We start from the raw sequence: 19637 nt of genomic DNA, 5'->3' as shown, positions 1-19637 counted from the left end.
CCGAAAAAGATTCATAAATTAAATTAATGAATTTATGTCAATGTATGTCATTTGAATATTACATTCATTCTTTAACTACTAGCATTTGACATTCAGTCATTTAACTCACGAATATAATATAATATAATATATTATAAAGCAAATGCATATAGGCATATATTATATACATCATCATGCAGATTTAAGAAAGAAAAAACTACCGTGCACATAAATTTAGGGCACAAGAAGTGTTGTAAGTGTAATTTTCTATATGCCAAGAATTTATTGATTTCAAATTCTTTGCATCAAATCATGAAATACATGCTTTGAGAACCGTACCATGAAAGTTTCAAAAAAGGTAAGTGTTTTACTCACCTATTGAAATAAGAAATTTGTCTTTTATTATCCTTCTTCTCTTACCAATTATGTGGACATAATTTTTTCACTTTTCTTTCTTTTTCTGAGTCCTCGAACAACCTACTAATATCAAAACAGATTGTTTACTTGTGTGCTTCTAGGAAAAAAATTGTTTATCCTTATATAAGCGTTGATACGTAATTTAAAATTATATCTTTTGAGATTTGTTTAACCAACCTTTTTATCTCTTATTTTTATTATTTATTTATTATTACCTTTAACCAATCTAATATATTATTATACTAACATCTTTTCGAAATAAAAATAAAAATCTAATATATTAATATAACTTAATCTATTTTTTCCCTTATTAAATTATATATTTAGATATTTTTATTTTTCGATGTTAGAGGCATGATAGGCAGTTGAGGGAAGTGGACATAGCCTGGAGGTAGGTCCACACGGCCTGCTTCACGAGGCAGTTTCAGATGGACACGTGCTGGTGGTGGTGGTGGATTGCGGCAATGGTGGCGGAGAAAGGAAGCATGTCTTTGAGGGAAGTGTATGAGGGGGGTTTGACAGAAAGTGAGTCCAAGTTAAGAAGAGGTTTTTGAGGAATGGTGTGATTTTGAGTTTGGTTTTGACTTGAAGAAGGGGTTGGAAAGAGGGTGGTAGTGGTGGTGGAGGACTTGGCCACGGGTGTGGAACGAGAAAGAGAGAGAGAGAGAGAGAGAGAGAGAGAGAGAGAGAGAGAATTTTAGTCAAGTGAGTTAGGGGTGTTCACGGGTACGGGTCACCCGTGAATCCGAATTGACCCAAACCAATCCGAATAATTTAGGTTGATTCATTTATGTATTTGGGTCAAAATCGAACCGAACCGATAAAAACCGTTCATGTACAGGTTGGGTCATGGGTTTAGATATATAGATCCTATCAAAACCGAACCAAACAGATCAAAACTGATTAAATTTTTTAGAGTTGCTTAGTTTGACTTTAAATACTACTAATATTGGGACTTTTGTTGACTCCTTGGTAAGCGTACCAAGTTGTACAAGTAATATTAAAACGGTAAGATTAAGTATCGAATTCCATAGGAATTATGTTTGTACTTTGAGTTATATATATATATATCTAATGATTAAGCAATTAGTGACTCAAATCAAATCTTGTCCATTTTAAGTACAAATATAACTAAGTGAATTTACTACAAAGCAAGGAACATGAAAGGTTAAGAAAAAAAAATGCTCAAATGTTGTGAGATGGTGTTGTGATGAATTAAGGAATGTGTTGGGGGCTCCGCTTGCCAGAACTACTCTTAATGTAATCTTAATAGATTTTTCTCTTTTTAATATAATATGATTATTACTTGGACCTTCTAACATACTCTAACCATGATCCCTCAAGTGAGAGAGCCTAAATTACCTAATATCGCTCCTAATCCCTTAAAAGTTATATTAAATAATTTGCATTACGAGCAAAGATGCATGCATAGGCTAGACAATGTCACTCTATCCCTAGAGATGGATTACCTAAATGTTCTTCCCCAGTTCTAGCATATAAATATTTTCCAATGCCTAAATCCTAAAACAGTTTATGAAAATGGATGATCAGATCGAAGACATGTGAATGAACACAAAGATAAATAACAATATCAACATCATATTAATATATAGTTTAGAATCATTACATCAAAGAGAGTTTGGTTTGCAAAGCTCCCAATAATGGGTAGTTTTAGCTTCTGATTGTCATGAGAGACTTACAAATATAAAAGTGAGATGAAAGGGAAGAAAATGGAAGAGAAATGAATTAGCCAAGCTTCAAAAATAGATTTTCCTTGCACTGGCTTCTTTGCTTTTCTTTTATCAGAAATGAAAGATAGATGAAAAACAATTTTAGGATTCATTCATCAAAGTATTACAAAGTTGGTTTATTTATACAAAGACAGAAAATAACTAACTTGAGTAACCAACTAGCTTACTCAAATAACTTCTAGTAACTAACTAACTGTCATAACCAACTAACTACTCAAATAACTTCTAGTAACCAACTAACTGCCATAACCAACTAACTACTCAAATAACTTCTTGTAACTAACTCCAACTGCTTAATCGTGATACCCCCTCAAGTTGGCGAATAGATGTTAATCATTCCCAACTTGGCAATGAATTTACCAAAAATTGGGCCTGGAAGTGTTTTTGTAAAAACATCTGCAACTTGGTGTTGGCTCTTGACATGGACAAGCTTGACTACTTTGGACTGAACATATTCTTGGATGAAATGTTGATCAGTTTCAATATGCTTAGATCGTTCATGATGAGCAGGGTTTGAAGCAAGACTTATAGCAGATTTATTATCACAAAACAACATCATAGAGAGCACATCAACTTCAAAGTAAAGAAGTAACTTGCTTAACCAAACAATTTCACTAGTAACAGAAGACAAGGCATGATATTCAACTTCAGTGGATGATTTTGAAACAGTGGGTTGTTTCTTAGAACTCCAAGAAAGAAGGTTATTTCCCAGAAAGACACAAAAGCCAGAAGTGGATCTTCTGATATCAACACAGTTGGCCCAATCAACATTAGCAAAGGTAGTGAGGTTGAGAGAGTTCTGAGCAGGAAAAAACAAACCTTGTCCAGGAGCAGATTTGATATATTACAGAAGATGATGAACAACATGTAGGTGAGGAACTCTAGGGGCTTTCATATATTGACTTAAGCGATTCACAACAAAGGTGATATCAGGTCGTGAGATGGTCAAATAAAGCAATCTACCAATTAATCTTTTGTACATTGATGGATTAGGGAGTAAGTCTCCATCATGAAGATTGAGTTTCAAATTGGGGTCCATTGGTATATTGGAAGGTTTGCAGGCCAAGAAACATGTATCTTCCAAAAGAGATAAAGCATACTTTCGCTGGGATAGTGAGATACCTCTGTTGAATTTGGCTATTTCTAAGCCAAGAAAATATTTCAAAGGGACAAGGATCTTTAATTGAAACAAAGACTGTAATTTGGTCTGAACAGCTTGTACAAAGGCAAGATTGGGTCCTGACAGGAGAATGTCATCTATATATACTAGTAAAATGACTAAGGAATTTCCTGAGCCAATGGTGAAAAGGGAGTAATCATGCTTGGATTGATGGAATCCATGACTAAGAAGGGTAGTGGAGAAGTCTAGAGGCTTGTTTTAGGCCATATAATGATTTGTTCAACTTGCATACGAATGAAGGATTGGTTGACTTGTATCCCTTGGGAAGTTCCATATAAACTTCTTCAAACAAATCTCCATTCAAAAAGGCATTGTTAACATCCAATTGGAGGAGGCACCAATTTCTAGCAACAACAACACAAAGCAAAACTCTCACAGTGGTAAGTTTGGCTACTGGAGAGAATGTATTAGGAATGACTTGAGGCTGTGAAATGGTTTGAAAAGGAAAAATAGATTCATGAAAGACAACATCTCTGGACACAAAATTTCTTAGTGTCTAGGCTATACAATTTTTATCCTTTATAACCTTGGGGATAGCTAACAAAAATTGCAGGCACTGCTCGAGGATAAAACTTGTTCCTTGATGAGGGAAGAGTGGAAGCAAGTGCTAAACAGCCAAAACTTCTTAAGGCATGATAGTCAGGTTCCTTTTTGAATAGAATATTGTAGGGTAAGCATTGTTGTAGTAATGGTGAAGGGGTTCTGTTGATGAGAAAAGCTGTAGTGGTAACACAATCACCCTGGAATGAGATAGGAACTTTAGACTGAAAAAACAAAGCTCTGGCTACATTGAGCAGATGTTGATGCTTCCTTTCCACTAGTGAATTTTGTTCTAGCCTTTCAATATAGGAAAATTGATGAAGAGTGCCCATGGAAGCCAAAAACTGAGTGAGGGCAAGTTCCTTAGCATTATCAGACCTGAGGCATTTGATAGATACACCAAACTGAGTCTGAACCATGGTGAAAAATTGTTGCACATAGATTGAAGCTTCAGTATAGGAACCCCATATATCATAGTGAATTAAGTCAAATGGTAATTCAGATAAATGGTTAGAGTTAGGAAAAGATAATCTTCTAAATTTAGCAAGAGAACAAACAGAACAATTAGAAGAAGAGAAATTGGGAGAAAGGTGCAGATCAATTTTATTAGTCAAATGTTTGAAAACTTTGTCTAAGATATGACCAAATCTAGAATTCCAAATATGAGCATTTTTACAAGGAATGGAATTTGTATGTGAATTAATAACAGAAAAAGTAAATTTGCAATCAAGAGTGTCCTTGAGATCTAAGACATAAAGGCCTTGGATGAGATCCCCTCTACCAATCCTCTTGCAAGCTTGCTTCTCCACTGGCAGAAGAAACACCTTGAAGGATGACAACATTGGTAGCATGACTTTCTAAAAGATTCATCAATTGGCTATATTGCTGGGTAGTAAGCTGAAACTAGCAACCCGAGTCACCAGAGGAAGGTTGTGAGTGAGACATATCAACAGTTACTTGTTGAGCAACCTTGTGTGGTGGTTCAGAAGAAGAAGAATGTTTCTTTGCTTTTGAGGAAAAACCAGTCCTCTTATAATTTGGAGGATAACCATGTAACTTGAAGCAACGATCCTGAGTATGACCCAGCATACCACAATGAGCACACAAGGGGCGATTCTTGGAAGATCCTTTGAAGCAATTTTCAGGATGATTGCATGCAACAGAAGAAGTCTTCAAGGCAAAAGCATGTGAAACTTCACTAGTAGAGGTGGAAGCACCAACTTCCTTTTGCTTTTCTTCTTGAACAACTAAGGCAAAAACCTTAGTTATTGAGGGAAAGGGATCTATGGATAAAATTTGACCTCTGATAGTAGAGAAGGATTCGTCCAGCCCCATCAAGAACTGCATAACATTCTCCATTTGTTCAAAATTGCACCAAGGTTTAATTCCTCCACAGGTGCAGCTATGTGAGGGCTTCAGTTCTGATAATGACTCCCACAGAGAATGAAGCTTGGACTAGAAAGAGGAAACAAACATGGAACCTTGTTGTAGAGTGATCAAGTCATGCTTAAGTTGAAAAATTAAAGGACCATTTCGTTGCTCGAAACGTTCTTGAAGATTATCCCAAATTGCTTTGGCAGAAGAACAATGTAAAATACTTACTTGTATTTCTTTGGATAAAGAATTAAGGAGCCAGGAAGAAACGATACTATTGTTGCGATGCCACAAAGCATGAGTTGAGTGACCCAAAGCAGGTTCAGGAATTGAACCATCGACAAACCCATATTTGTTCTTCCCATGAAGAGTTATGCGCATTGCTTTCTTCCAAGAATTGTAGTTTTCACTGGTAAGAGGATGAGAAACTAAGGCAATGCCAGGATTGTCGGAAGAATGAAGAATGAAGGGGTTAGAATCATCAATGGCAACCATGGCCATGAGAGAAAAAAAACGAAATAGCTTCAATTGGAAGCAAGAAGCACGGAAGCAAAAACTTTTGATGCCATATCAGAAATGAAAGATAGATGAAAAGCAGTTTTAGGATTCATTCATCAAAGTATTACAAAGTTGGTTTATTTATACAAAGACATAAAATAACTAACTTGAGTAACCAACTAACTTACTCAAATAACTTCTAGTAACTATCTAACTGTCATAACCAACTAACTACTCAAATAACTTCTAGTAACCAACTAACTACTCAAATAACTTCTTGTAACTAATTGCAACTGCTTAATCGTGATATCTTTGCTTCTTTGTTCCTCTGCTTCTTCTATGGTTACTTCATGCTTAGGAAATCAAATGTTTCCTTTCTTTTTATATGCTTCAGCAACTAATGAGTCAATAAGAACTTTCCTATGCACTTAGCGCGACACTTGCGCTAAGCGCGCATATCCAACTGGATTTAGTGGTCATGCACTAAGCCGCAGGATGCGTGCTTGCTCATGACAACTGTCTTTCAATGTGACTTCTTGCGCTAAGTAGCTTTCTTCGACTAAGCAGTTCTGACTCGCTAAGCCAGGAGGTCGCGCTGAGCACGACACTTTAGTTCTTCAATTCTCTTTCATGTCTCTGCTACAACCCTACACAAAATTCGATCAAAATTATTATAAAATGACGTATGCATAGCACTTATCAACTCCAAGTGTTGGAATTGCAAGTGTCGTCCTACCAGTATTGGAACTTCTTAGGGTATTACTTTCAGGTACATTATTATTTGTTTTGCCTTTTTTCATATTTTTTGTCATATTTATAATATTAATGAATCATATTTTGTTCATTTGTTTCAACAAATCCAGTTGCAACAAATCTTATTACAAAAAATTAATTTGTAGGAAATTGTTACGATTTAGACTATTATGGTAAATCTCATTAAAAAATATGTAAAGTTGTGTCTTGGTGACTTGTTGGTCATGGGTTCGAATCCGGAAACAGCCTCTTTGCATATGCAAGGGTAAGACTGCGTACAACATCCCTCCCCCATACCTTCGCATAGCGAAGAGCCTTTGGGCAATGGGGTACGAAGTTTTAATTTGTATTAGTCTATTTTAGAATATTATGTTGATGGTATTAAATAAATCAATTTTACTACTTTCAAACAATTGATGATATTATGTTAATTAAATTGGATATTTAGATGAACCATGATATAAAATAGAAGTTCTAAGAAGAAGAAAAAAACCAAATTTAAATGGGTAATTCATTAACCTGAATTGAACTAAACCAATCAAATTTAATTGAATTAAATCCTTAATTTGACTAAAATCGATTCACGAACAACTCTAAGTGAGTAGTGACAAGCACGTTTGCAGAAGGAAAATAAGAATCAGTCGATTTCAATTTTAACAAATGTGGTTCAATTCCAACGATTTTTTACGCATTCGTATATATATATATATAGGTTCTCCACATTAAAATCCTGCTTTAAATCTGTATGCATAATAAGTATTAAGGAAAAGTTTAATTATTCTTTTATGGGTACTACTTATAAAAATAAAGGTGAAAATATTATGGAAAATACAATTCTTAATGTTATTATATATATATATATATATATATATATATATCAGTAAAAATATTATTATATATTGTAAGGTTACAGTAAAAAATTATATATTAAAATAAAAAATAAATTGATTTTTTTATATCATGTTTTAAAGACATTTATTATCTAAAGATTGTTACTAAAAATGTTCATTATGATTACATGTCATAATTTTAAACTTTTAATTTTTTTATATTTGTTTAAATTTATCGTTTCATTAATTTTTCTTTCGTTTTTTATTTTATATTTCTTTGTAATATAATTTATTAAATTTTAATATTTTTTATTTTATATATTGTAAAATAAATTACAATTTAAATTGGATGGATTTATAATATATTATAAAAATACATATTACACATGTGTGTATAGACATATTTATATTTATCCATCCATACATATACAAAGAAGAATAGCTGATAATAATTATCTAATCAAGACTAGAAATAAAAATAATAGATGTTGAGATTAAAATACTTTAAAATTTGAATTAAAATATTATGTAACCATCAAATTTTTACAAATTCACAAAACAAAGTTAAATATGTAAAAGATTTATCACATAAAAAATATCTTAATTATTATGTTACTCGGCCTCAAGATTATTATTAACCCATTATTATCACCATCATGATAGTCATTATTGTTGTAACCATAACTCTTGCCACTGTTGCCACCATGATCATCGTCACTGTCATCACCATGGTTATCAAACTCTCGAGTTAACTCGCTAACTCTTACGAGTTTACGAATTCACTTGTCCTCTGTGAGTTGACTTTTGAGTAAACTCTTTTTTTACTGGGCAAACTCTATAAACTCAAGTAAACTCGATAAACTCTCAAGTTTACTACCGAGTCAACGAGTTAGCAAGTTAAAAAAATTAGACCAAAATGTAAGTCATTTTTTTATTGTTTTCTTTTTGTACAACATTCAACATACCTTCATTTAGTGTATTATTCTCAAATACAAAATTCTCACCTTTAATAATATCAAACCTTTGTTCTCTAATAACAGCAAACTCTCGATGAGAATGATCTACTAGACTACCACTACTATAACCTTTGCAAGTTATTATCTAGTAGTGATGTATTATTACTAGACTTGGTTAGTTAAATATTTTGAACTTTATGATTTACTATTTTGCTTTATTATATTGTTGAAATGTTTAATTAATATGTTATTTATAGATATTTTATTATTATTTTTATACGAAGTAGACTCTTACGAGTCTACGAGTTGAGCCACAAGTCGAGTCTATGAAACTCTCATGAATTTGCGTAAACTCTCAAGTTTAATAATTTTGATTATGACCACGATGTCTATCATCATGATCACAGTGTGTCACCACCACGATGACCGTTGGTGATAGTGGCAAATTGTGGTTACAACGATGCTGAGGACGATGCTCATTACAATGGATGGGTGATGGTCATTGTAGTGAAAGCAGTGGGATTCATGATGATGGGTTGATTGAGATTCTTTTTATAGATTTGATTTTTTGTTTTGAGTCTTTTAGAGATTTGGTGGTTATATAAGATTTTAATTTCAATTTTTTATATTTTAATTCCTGCAATATATTGTTTTTAAACCTTATCTAATAATTGTTATAAGTTATTTTCATATCTCACATAAGAAACTTTTCTCACTTGAGTTAGACTCTCTCTCTCTCTATTCATTGAGAGGAAAGGGGTTAGGAGGGGGAGAGACAAATTAGTATAATGCAAATAATCATTATTCAAAGAGAAATGCTAGTTGTAATTTCTTTAACACTCTTTTTCTAAGATTTTCTATGATTGATTATAATTTATTGGAAATTACAATTTTTGGTAGCTTGTCCTTCTCGCTTAATGATTTTCTCTCTTGATTTCTATTAAATGAAATCCAAAACCCATGGCAAAATTGATAATTTCAAAAAATGTAACCAATCATAGTCAAAGAAAATGTCCGTAGCATTCCTCTTATTTGAAATCTATTAAAGTTGACCTAATGGTGGGAGTTGATATATATATATATATATGAATTCATTTATGTTAATCTAGTGGTATGAATAACTCAAATTTCACAAGGGAGTGAAGTTCTTTTAAAATTGTTTTTCGCACTTAACCATTAAAGTCCAAGAATTAAAGAGATGAAGACAATTAATTCAAAACCCAAACCCACATGCATTTAAGTACAAATAATAAATAAGCAATTAAATGAGTTTAGGGATAGATACAGTACACCAATATTTTATCCCGGTTCGGATAACTTAACCTGCATGCATTCAGTCCTCACACAAGCCGCTGTTGAGATTTTTCACTAAATCAACAAAATAAAGAAAAATAAATTAATTATGTTACCACGCATGAGAACCTTTCCCAAGATGTGAATAACCTAACCTATATATTTAGACCCAGCACCTGAAAATCACATACCCTGATGAATTTGAATATACAATAGTACACCTTTAGCGCTTATGGAAATCATCCTTGGCAACCTAACTTCAAGACACCTCTGTGTATATCTCTCAAAATTGAAACCTGCAAGAGACTCTCCCATGAAAGAAAAACACTTAGCTAATTACACACACTCTCTTCAACAATCCAAATTCTAATTCTCGACTGAAAAATAATCTAGCTTAACAAAAAAAATCATATTTCTTATATACTAAACGCTTTCTTTCTGTTTTAAAAAAAATATACCCATTGTTTGCTTTAACTAATACTACTCTTAAATTACTAATTAGCCAAATATAAACATGAAATGGATGGAGTAAGGACATTGCAAAGGTTGTAAAATTCAAATGGGTTTATTAGGAGAAACAAAATAAATAAGTTTTGTATTTTTTTTTCTTTACTTTTCAATTAAAAGATTTCGCTCTTCTATCTTTAATATCACTCTAAGAATTGATATTAACTCAATAATTCTAAATTAATTCTTCTGCAACATGCAACTTCTAACTAATCCTCACATTTGCAATGAAGATATTAAATAACTTTTATGTTTTTAAGATGATAAATACATATATTTTTATTTAATAGTTTTTATAAAATAATGAAAGAATTATACATGAAGATAGCTGGGTGTTTTAATTAATTGGGTAATTACTTTTACTTGGTTACTGTTTTGTTTATGTGTTTATATGCTATTCCTTCTTTTCTCTCTACACCAGTTCTCTCTGGCTAAGGCCACAATTTTTCTCTTGTAAACTCTATTTATTTCTCATTAACAAAGTTGTTTGGAATTCTAAACATTCAAACAATACCTTCATACTAATCCCCTCACTAAATAAAGAAAATACATCTGTTTTTAATATTTTAAAGATATTACATGTATTTTTTTCATTTAATATTTGTATGTAAAGTATTAAAAAATTAATAAAACAATCTTAGAAAAAAAATATAGCATTTACTGTTGGTAATATTATTAAAAAATTGTAGAAAAACAATTTTCTTGCTCACGTCGTTAAATATATAACCGCACCACTATTTATCTCACATGGTCTTGAGCCTTTTTTGTTACCTGTGACCTAAGGCTTCTTCCACATTTTGTTTGAGAGAAAGAGAGAATCAGAGGCCATTCTTCAAGAGGATTAAACCACATTACCTTCTAAAGAATAAAATCTCAACTTGTTAAATTTCCTTAGGAATTGGGTTTGGAGGCACCTCAATTCCAACACCATAAGGATTTAACTTTGCGTGCCTCTGAATCTCTCAAACGTGGGTCTCACAATTTAAGTTGTAAGTTCATTTGATCCTTGTAAAACAACAGGTGATGTTAACGAGTCTTGATTTCTCATTCTCTTGTTTTTTCGGAGAAATTGGCCAAAATAAACGTCATAAAATGTATTAACATATTTGTTGGCAATTTGATGGGTTTGCTTTTGTTTTCAGAGTTGCCGCCGTTTGTGTTAGTGGGAGTTGAAAATGCTGGGGGATTTCATTAATCGAATCCTTATGTACGTCCTTTTTTATTTTTTTTCTCCTTAATAGACGCATGATTTTTTTCGTACTTAATTTTTGAATTATTGTTATGTACGACCCTTTCTTTATCATTTTTTTTTTTTTGCAGACTCATTCTGGGGTATGCATACCCTGCCTTCGAATGCTATAAAACCCTGGAGAAAAATAAGGTCGATATTGAGGAACTTCTCTTCTGGTGTAAATATTGGTACAAAAAATAAGACTCTCTCCTTCTTTGCGATGATGAAATTCTTAATAAACGGGACTTATTACTTATGATCAAGACTTATGCAGGGGTTGGAATGGCATTGGTGTTGACATATGTAAATAATGCATCGTCCTTTCTTCACATTATGAATGAAAATAGTCCAACTAATTAGCTTTAAAAAAAATACACTCTAATCTTGCCAGGGATTCAAATATTTGACATTTTTTAAAAAAAAATTCTATTGAAGTTCTGTTAACTTTCGTTAAAAGAAAATATATTCCTAAAACATCCTTTGTACTAACACACTTCAAAGATGTAAATATTGCACTATTTTTTTTACTGTGATAAAATATGCACTCCCTACCTATATTTTTAATTTTTTTTAGAGTTAGTTTAGTTGTAAGTAATTGTTATGAGCAGTGGCAGTAAAAAAAAATTGTTATGAGAAGTTATTAATAACTGTTGGGATTGTGGGGTACTTTTAAGAATTAATTGAAGCGCAAAAATAGTCAAAAATTTGTGTACAACAAAAAAGAATATTTTCTTTATTCTACATATAATAAAATATGTATAATTAAATAAAATATTTTAAATAAATTTTATTAGCTAGTTTTTTAAACAATATATATATATATATATATAACAATTTATCTCTTAATTTATAACTTTTAAATATTGTTTTAAATATGAATTAGTCTAAATTAAAAGTTAATTATATATTTTTTAAAAATATTTATTGTTTAAGTGATTGATAACTTTGTAAACTGAAAATATCTTAACATTTATTTTAATTAAAATCTTATAAATCTTTTTAGCAATGTTAAGTTTAAAGATTAATTAAATAATATATTTTTACATAAGTGGAAAGTAAAGTGCACTTTATTTGACATTTTAAAGTAAAAAGGGAGGATTTTTTTTTTCAGAAAAAATTATATATATTAATGAAAGGTACCAGAAGTACCGAGATAGCAAAATGTGATTACATAAATACTTGCATCTTTTAAAAAAGGAAAATATAATTTACTTTGACAATGTCAATTAAATGGGTTGAATTGTATTTTTTTTTAGTAACAATCGTAATTAGAGTTTTGATTCTTTGGTATGACTCTTAGCTATTTATACACTTGGCACATTTAGATTGTCCATGAGATTAATTTTTTTGTCTAAAATTAGTCACACTTAAAATTTATTGTTTCTCTAATTTTAAAGTAAGAGTGGGGATAATATAATAATTGCATTTGAAAATAATAGAAAATTAAAAGCAAATGCATGCAATGAAAACCACAATTTAAAAGCTTAATTATGATGCAGAAGAAATTTTAAAACGATTGCTATTTAGTATAATTATCCTATAAGGCATATATCAATGAGTAAAGAGTTAAAAAGAATGAGTCTTCAAATTTTGGCCAAAAGAATATTATTTTGATTTTTGAAATATCCAAACCAAGGCCAATTTGTTGTAAAGCAGACCAAACAGAGGGCCGAAACAGGTGCTTGATAATGAATGTTCAGCGTAAGAATTACCCGCCTTCAGAAAATAAACTTGTCCTTTCTTAGTGCAGATGGAGTTAAGAATACTAGAAAACGTTGATTGAATAGGAAAAGTGAGGAAGTTATCTTGTTGATTTTAAGCACTATTTAAAACATTTTAAGGAAAAAAACAAAAGAAACATATTTTGTAAGGACTAAAATAAATAAAAAAATTTACAAAGACAAAAATGAAAAAAATGTTTAATTACATTAATAAAAAATATATTTAAGCCTACTATTAATTGCTTATTGCATTCTCATTTAGTATTATTCAATTTAGTGGATATTTGATTTGGAGTTAGATTCTAACTTCAGAATTGATCTTGGAATTAGATATATTTTCATATGTCTAATTTCATATTGAAAAAATAAGTCAGAATTGATTGAGTCAAGAATTAATTTTGAGCTCAGAAAACTTTAAATAATTTTTTTTTGAATTCAAAATTTTATATTAAATTTTATTCTTAATTTAATTTTATGATAAAACATTCAAATATAAATCCATCACTTCAAAATCAATTTTATAAAATCAATTTGATTCAAAATTAATTTTATGAAGAACATTGATCGAAACACAAACTCAAGTTTCGTTTTAATCCATGAATCACGTTTTTATAAATGATTTATTTCCAGGATCATTATGGCACAATTCACTGTACTGGAAAAGTTTACAGATATATTTATTGGATGGTAAGTGTCCACGTTTTAACCATTTTCTCTATGTTGCCTCTTGATTTAGCTTATAAATTTACTCTGAAATTTTATGAAGGCTGCCAATGTATGGATTGATGAAGCTGGTGCTCTTTGTCTACTTGTGGTATCCCAAAACTAAAGTAAGCCTCTTTTTCTTCTCTTTATCAACAATTTTACACTTGAGTTATTTTAATGTTATTTGCAGGCCATACTTTATACTGTCATCACACCTTTTCTTGTTTGAGGGGGAAAGATGATTATGTGTTCATTGGAATGTTTATGTACTTATGCTTTATTATATTTAAAAAATGGTAAAATTACTGTAATTAAAACCGTGTTTATACAATACTGTTGATGTGAGGAACCCAACAACATACCCTTTTAAAGATATTAAATTTCAGTAGACTTCCCACTGAATAATTTGCACCCACCTTTTGTTTAATAAAACTTTTGTGTAATTCATCAAATAATACAATTTTCATTTACTAAGAAAGGTAAAAAGCATGCATATTTGATTTGCAATTAGATAATAATACAATTACAAATGTTGCCTGAAGCAGGGGACAGGATATGTTTACGAGACTGTGTTGGGGCCTTACGTATCAAGGCTGATAAGTCATGAACATGACATTGACATGAAATTATTGGAGTTGAAGGCTACAGGATGGGATAATGTCATATATTACTGGCAATACTGCGCCAAATTTTGGCAAAGTGCTTTTGTCAAGGCTCTTCAGCACTTGGCTTCTCAATCAAGTGGATTTTCTGCCAACCCCAATACAGAGGTAAACTCTCCATTATTTTTTATTTATAGAAATCAAATTCGACATTAAATAGTTTTTTAAAAAATAATCTATATGATATTTTTATAGAAGAAAAATATTATAAGTATTTTAAAAAGATATATAACTCCATGAGTTCCAATTGTCTCTCTCTATTTGAGATTTTTTTGTTTGAAATCTAATATATCCTGTGTCGCTGTATGTCTGGTGTTAGAATAGCGAAAAAAAAAAAGAAGATAAAATGATAAACTAATATCAAATTATTTTCTCTCTCTTATTTCATTAAAAAAAAAAAGATCTTATGAGAACAAATACCCCTCACAACAGGTAATATGCATCTACCTCCTATTAAAAAGTATGAGTTAGAAAATATATTACTAGTATTTCTCTTTCATTATTGATTAAAGAAAAATATGTATTTTTTGAGATATAAGATAGAATTTAATGATTATGTATTGATAGTGTAAATATTTTTATACTATTATTTAATTATACATAATTATTGGTATTAATTATAAGATAATTATTATAAAAATTAATTAAATTATCATAATAATTTATAATTAAACGTTAGTATAAAGTTATTTTACAAATGTAAATATTCAATCTATTTTCAGTATCTAAACACCCATGATAGATACCCAAATGTTCATCTATACCTAGAGAGAGAAATAAATCAAAAAGAGAAAAGTGATAGGTTTATAAATGATACGATATGGCAAGAAAAAAAAACAAAAAAAACTATCAAATAAGTATTTGTTAAAAAAAGGTGTCTAAATATCATTATTTCTAAACATATTAAGTAAAAAGAATATATTTTTTTAAACTAAAAAACATATTAAGTCTTGTACCATCTCAAAATAGCTATTGGCATGGTACACCTAGTTACATGTCAGGTAATGAAAACTAAAATAAAAAAAATTATAACCAAAATTCATCAAAACTAAAATCATGTTAATCCTTTATTCAGCTGATCGTAATTCATAAATTATGACTAATATGTAATTTCTGTATTTCTTTTTTTTTTGTTATTATTATTAGGAAGGCATTTGTTTAAAAAATTAAAAGAAAAATATTTATAATATAAATTATAAGAAAGCGGTAGAAAAATTATAAACAATATAATTTTACAAATCTAAATTTTTTTTTTTAAATTTTTTTTTCAAGGTAAATACTTCGGTTAACAATTTTTCTCATTATTATTAAGTAACGATATATACAATACAATACAGTATATATATGCATTTGGAAATAGTGACAAAGTATGACAAGAGAGTACCACCAAATTGCAGAATAAGGACGCGCAAGGTCAAAGTGTCCCACAAGCGCCTCCAAACCAGACCCAATCGTCCTTCATGAAGCAAAGCAGCACCCTAAGCAAAAGCAAGAAGTGGCCTCCAAGCCCCCCCAGTGAAAACCAAAACTCTCAAACCGAATATATGGATGAAGAAGAGGAAGAGCCATGGGAACCCAAATCCGTCACAATCAACGGCCAACACTAGCGCGTGAGCGTCAAGGACATTGAATCAACACCGCACGCGCAGACTCAGACGGTTAGACACACAACAACAAAACCCTCGAACCCCACTACGTCGATGATTGTAATAACAACCATTGTACATAGACATAGTCACCTCAAACAAACTCAATCCCTGTGGAAAAAATAATAATGGGCAAATTGAAAAAAAATTAGACTCTGCTTCCTCTTTAAAAAATTCTCATTCATTGATATGTATAAACTTTTATATATCCTGGTAATGGTATGTACATTTGGAATTTGCAATAAGCTAGAATTTTATTTTGATATTTTTAATTGGTTGATACTATAGGAGCTGGGATAAAAAAAAAGAGAAAGAAACAAAGTACAAATACTAATTCTGTGCTATTCTTGAATTACACGAATGAAGCAAGGGATAGCGTGGAGCATTCGGTGTAGGGTTCGGGTGAGAGAGGGAACTATGTGATGATATATGAAGCTGAGACACGCAGCGAGAGGGTTGTTGTTGTGAAGGCGGCGGAACAAGTGTGGGCCTGATGGGCCGCTGGGGGAAGTGGACATGGGCTGGAGGTAGGCCCACGCGGCCTGCTTCACGAGGCGGTTCCGGATGAACACGTGGTGGTGGTGGCTCGCGGCAGGGGAGTTGACGGCTGCGGTGGTGGAGAAAGGAAGCACGTCTTTGAGAGAAGTGTAAGAAGAGGTTTTGACGGATAGTGGGTCTAAGTTGAGAAGCGATTTTTTTGAAGTGTTGTAATTATGAGTTTGGTTTTGATTTGAAGAAGGAGTTGAAAAGGTGGTGGTGGAGGATTTGGCCATGTCTGTGGAAAACTGATCAGAGAGAGAGAGAGAGTTTTGGTCAAGTGACAAACACTTTTTCGGAAAATAAGAATCGGTCTATTTCAATCTTAAAAAGACGAGAATATGAATATATATGATAAAGGAGCACATTAGGCACGCACTTTGGTTCCAAACGACTTCGTGTCTTATTTACTTTAGGGTAAATAATTATTTTGTTGTTTAATGTTTAATTCGCTGATAAATATATTTTTAAAATATAAATAATTTAGTTTTTAAAAGTGTAAAAAGTATAATAAATATATTCGGTTATTAACTTTCGTCAATCACCTTTAATAAAATAATTTATTTAGCACGAATGAACAAATTTGTTACTGAAATGATTGTTAACGTGGTCATTTCTAATTTCCAGCATAGGGGTATATTTGTTATAATATCTTTTTGACTTTTCGTCTTTTTATTACACTAACAAATACCGAAGGATGAAAATGCAAAATTTAATCCCCGAAAGTATAAGAAGTGCAACAAATATATCCGCACGTTGTTGTTATTGTTGTTATTATTATTATTATTATTATTATTATTATTATCATTATTATTATTATTATTATTATTATTATTATTATTATTATTATTATTATTATTATTATTATTATGTGTTTGTAATTTAATGCTCTTATTACTTATGCAATATATTTTTTAAATTGCCTTTTAACATATATATTTTTATTATTTTGATTTCCTTGTTAAACCTTAATCTTTGCTGTCAAGAAAAACTTTATTTTATATCTTATAATTTTATCAAATTTCTAAATTTCTCACTTTTAATCTTTAAAATTATTTCATATCCCAATTCCAAGTTAAGTATCTTTATATTTAGATTGAAAATAATATGTCGAGAGTTGTAAATAGAAAAGACACAACAGGTCGCATGATCAAATTTATTTATTTATTTATTTTAAAAAAAGAATTTAATCAACAATTTTTTTTTGAAAAAAAAATCTCACAAAATTTAAACTAGATAAAGCTAAAGTGGAATTATAAGTCTTTTCATTAAATAATAAAATGTATATATATACCTCAAATATGAAAGAATCTCTTGGATAAACCTGTGCTTCCACTCGAAACAACACTTATGATACACAATATGAATGAAATGAAAACAGTTACTAACAAATAAAGAACCCAAATAAATTTAAATAAAAAATACAATAATGCTCAAACTAATACAGAGATTAACTTCAAAATAAAACAAAAGAAAAACTAATACATAGGTTCATTCTTTGCCTTTTGGGACGTAGAGTTGTATCTCTCACTGATTTAGGGGTTACAACGACCTTACATTTTATTTGGCATACTGTGACACAGTACGTAATAAAGATTAATAATTAATTGAAGAAACAACAAATTTCAAGAAATAAAAGGCTTTCATTTTTTTAAATGGTAACTCAAATTTTTTTAATCATAAAACTAAAGAAATTTATTTTATTTTGAAAAATAAGTAGTTATATTGATTAATTAAAAAACTAATTAACAATTTGATAGATGGATAAATAGATAGATAATCAAAATATAAGAGTTCAAATCTTAAGCTGTATTTTACTTTTTTTAATCCCTTTTTCCCTAGCTTCTCTCCTATACAATTCATTATTAGCGTCCGAATATATTTGTCGTACTTTTTATACTTTCAGGGACTAAATTTTGCATTTTCATCTTTTAGGTACGCATTTGTCAACGGAGCGTGAAGATGAAAAGTAAAAAAAAATATTATGACAAATATGTCCCTATGCTAACAATTAAAGATGACCACGTTGACAATCATTTCAGTGACAAATTTATCCCTCCGTGTCACGTAGGTTATTTTATTAACGGTGACGGACAAAAGTGAATGGTCAGATATATTTGTCGCACTTTTTACACTTTCGAAGACTAAATTTTGTATTTTCATCTTTCAAGGACGTCCTTGTCAGCGAATTACACATTGAGAGAAAAAAGTGACTATTTACCCTTTATTTTATTTTATTTTTCGTTTTTTTGAATTCCATATTCTCCACATTCGATGGCTGCTTTAAATCTGCATGTATATAATAAATATTAAGGAAAAGGTTAATAGTCTTTCAAGGGTACTAAGTATAAAATTAGAAGAAAAATATAATACTTAATGTTATTCTATATTATAAATTAATTATTAAAATAAAAATTATAAATTACTTTTCAAATAATATTTTTAAGACACTTATTATCTAAATATTATTATTAAAAAATCATTATAATTTGATAATTTAAAAAATATATAGTTTTAGTAATTTATTGTTTCATTAATTTTTCTTCTATTTATTGATATTACTTTGCAATATAGTACTAGATTGATGAATCATTGATCAAACTACTGGATCATAATTAAACCTCATGAACATATGTGTGTGAGGAAGATTTATATAGTATACAAGTTATAATTACCATAAATGTATCATAACATTAAGTTGGTGAACTAGAAGAAATTTTTAAAGAGCCATTAGGTTAGAACCCCAATCCAAGTAAAAATTGGATTAATTTCTTACACTTATGGGTTTGGTACGTTCAAAATTTGGAGAGAATATGAAAGTTGCAGCACAAGTGATATGTGATAGGAGTATGAGAAAGTGAACTCATAGGCGTGTGCAGGAACTAAGAATATATTGGTAGGTTTAATTACTCAGAAAATCGGTGAGTCACACCAATTTATACAAGTTTTTATCACATGGATGATTGAACTCACAACTCGAACCGATTCCACCACCTGTGACAAGTTATTCTTCAATAAAAGTATTTTTAGGAGAGAAAAAAATGATAGTGTTTTCAG

General features: G+C 30.4%; 2 protein-coding genes across 3 annotated transcripts; one reads left to right on the top strand and one right to left on the bottom strand.

Moving 5' to 3' along the window:
* The first annotated feature begins 10865 nt into the window (after positions 1–10865).
* On the top strand, positions 10866–16032 carry LOC114393954 (putative HVA22-like protein g). 2 transcript variants are annotated; one of them, XM_028355485.1, is made up of 7 exons: positions 10866–11098; positions 11221–11285; positions 11399–11497; positions 13661–13717; positions 13797–13860; positions 14281–14505; positions 15795–16032. In XM_028355485.1, the coding sequence occupies exons 2-7, from the start codon at positions 11254–11256 to the stop codon at positions 16002–16004; spliced, it is 687 nt and encodes a 228-aa protein (XP_028211286.1). In that variant the 5' UTR covers positions 10866–11098; positions 11221–11253; the 3' UTR covers positions 16005–16032. The 2 variants fall into 2 exon arrangements, with proteins under 2 accessions (XP_028211286.1, XP_028211278.1); XM_028355477.1 differs by having other exon boundaries at positions 10867–11067.
* Positions 16033–16286: 254 nt separating this feature from the next.
* On the bottom strand, positions 16287–16883 carry LOC114393968. Its single transcript, XM_028355498.1, has one exon. It carries the CDS (start codon positions 16814–16816, stop codon positions 16385–16387), a length of 432 nt encoding a protein of 143 aa, XP_028211299.1. The 5' UTR covers positions 16817–16883; the 3' UTR covers positions 16287–16384.
* Positions 16884–19637: the final 2754 nt, after the last annotated feature.

This window comes from Glycine soja, chromosome 2, assembly GCF_004193775.1.
Source record: "Glycine soja cultivar W05 chromosome 2, ASM419377v2, whole genome shotgun sequence".
Lineage (NCBI taxonomy): Eukaryota > Viridiplantae > Streptophyta > Magnoliopsida > Fabales > Fabaceae > Glycine > Glycine soja.
The sequence above is the reverse complement of the archived record's forward strand: the minus strand, read 5'-3'. Positions and strand labels throughout refer to the sequence as shown.

Excerpts from the sequence above, each read along its gene's own strand:
- LOC114393954 (XM_028355485.1), top strand. The coding sequence starts at position 11,254 with ATGCTGGGGGATTTCATTAATCGAATCCTTAT. Across the intron at positions 11,498-13,660 it reads CTCTTCTGGTGTAAATATTG|GATCATTATGGCACAATTCA; the intron begins GTACAAAAAATA and ends ATTTATTTCCAG. Across the intron at positions 13,861-14,280 it reads TGTGGTATCCCAAAACTAAA|GGGACAGGATATGTTTACGA; the intron begins GTAAGCCTCTTT and ends TGCCTGAAGCAG.
- LOC114393968 (XM_028355498.1), bottom strand. The coding sequence starts at position 16,816 with ATGGCCAAATCCTCCACCACCACCTTTTCAACTCCTTCTTCAAATCAA.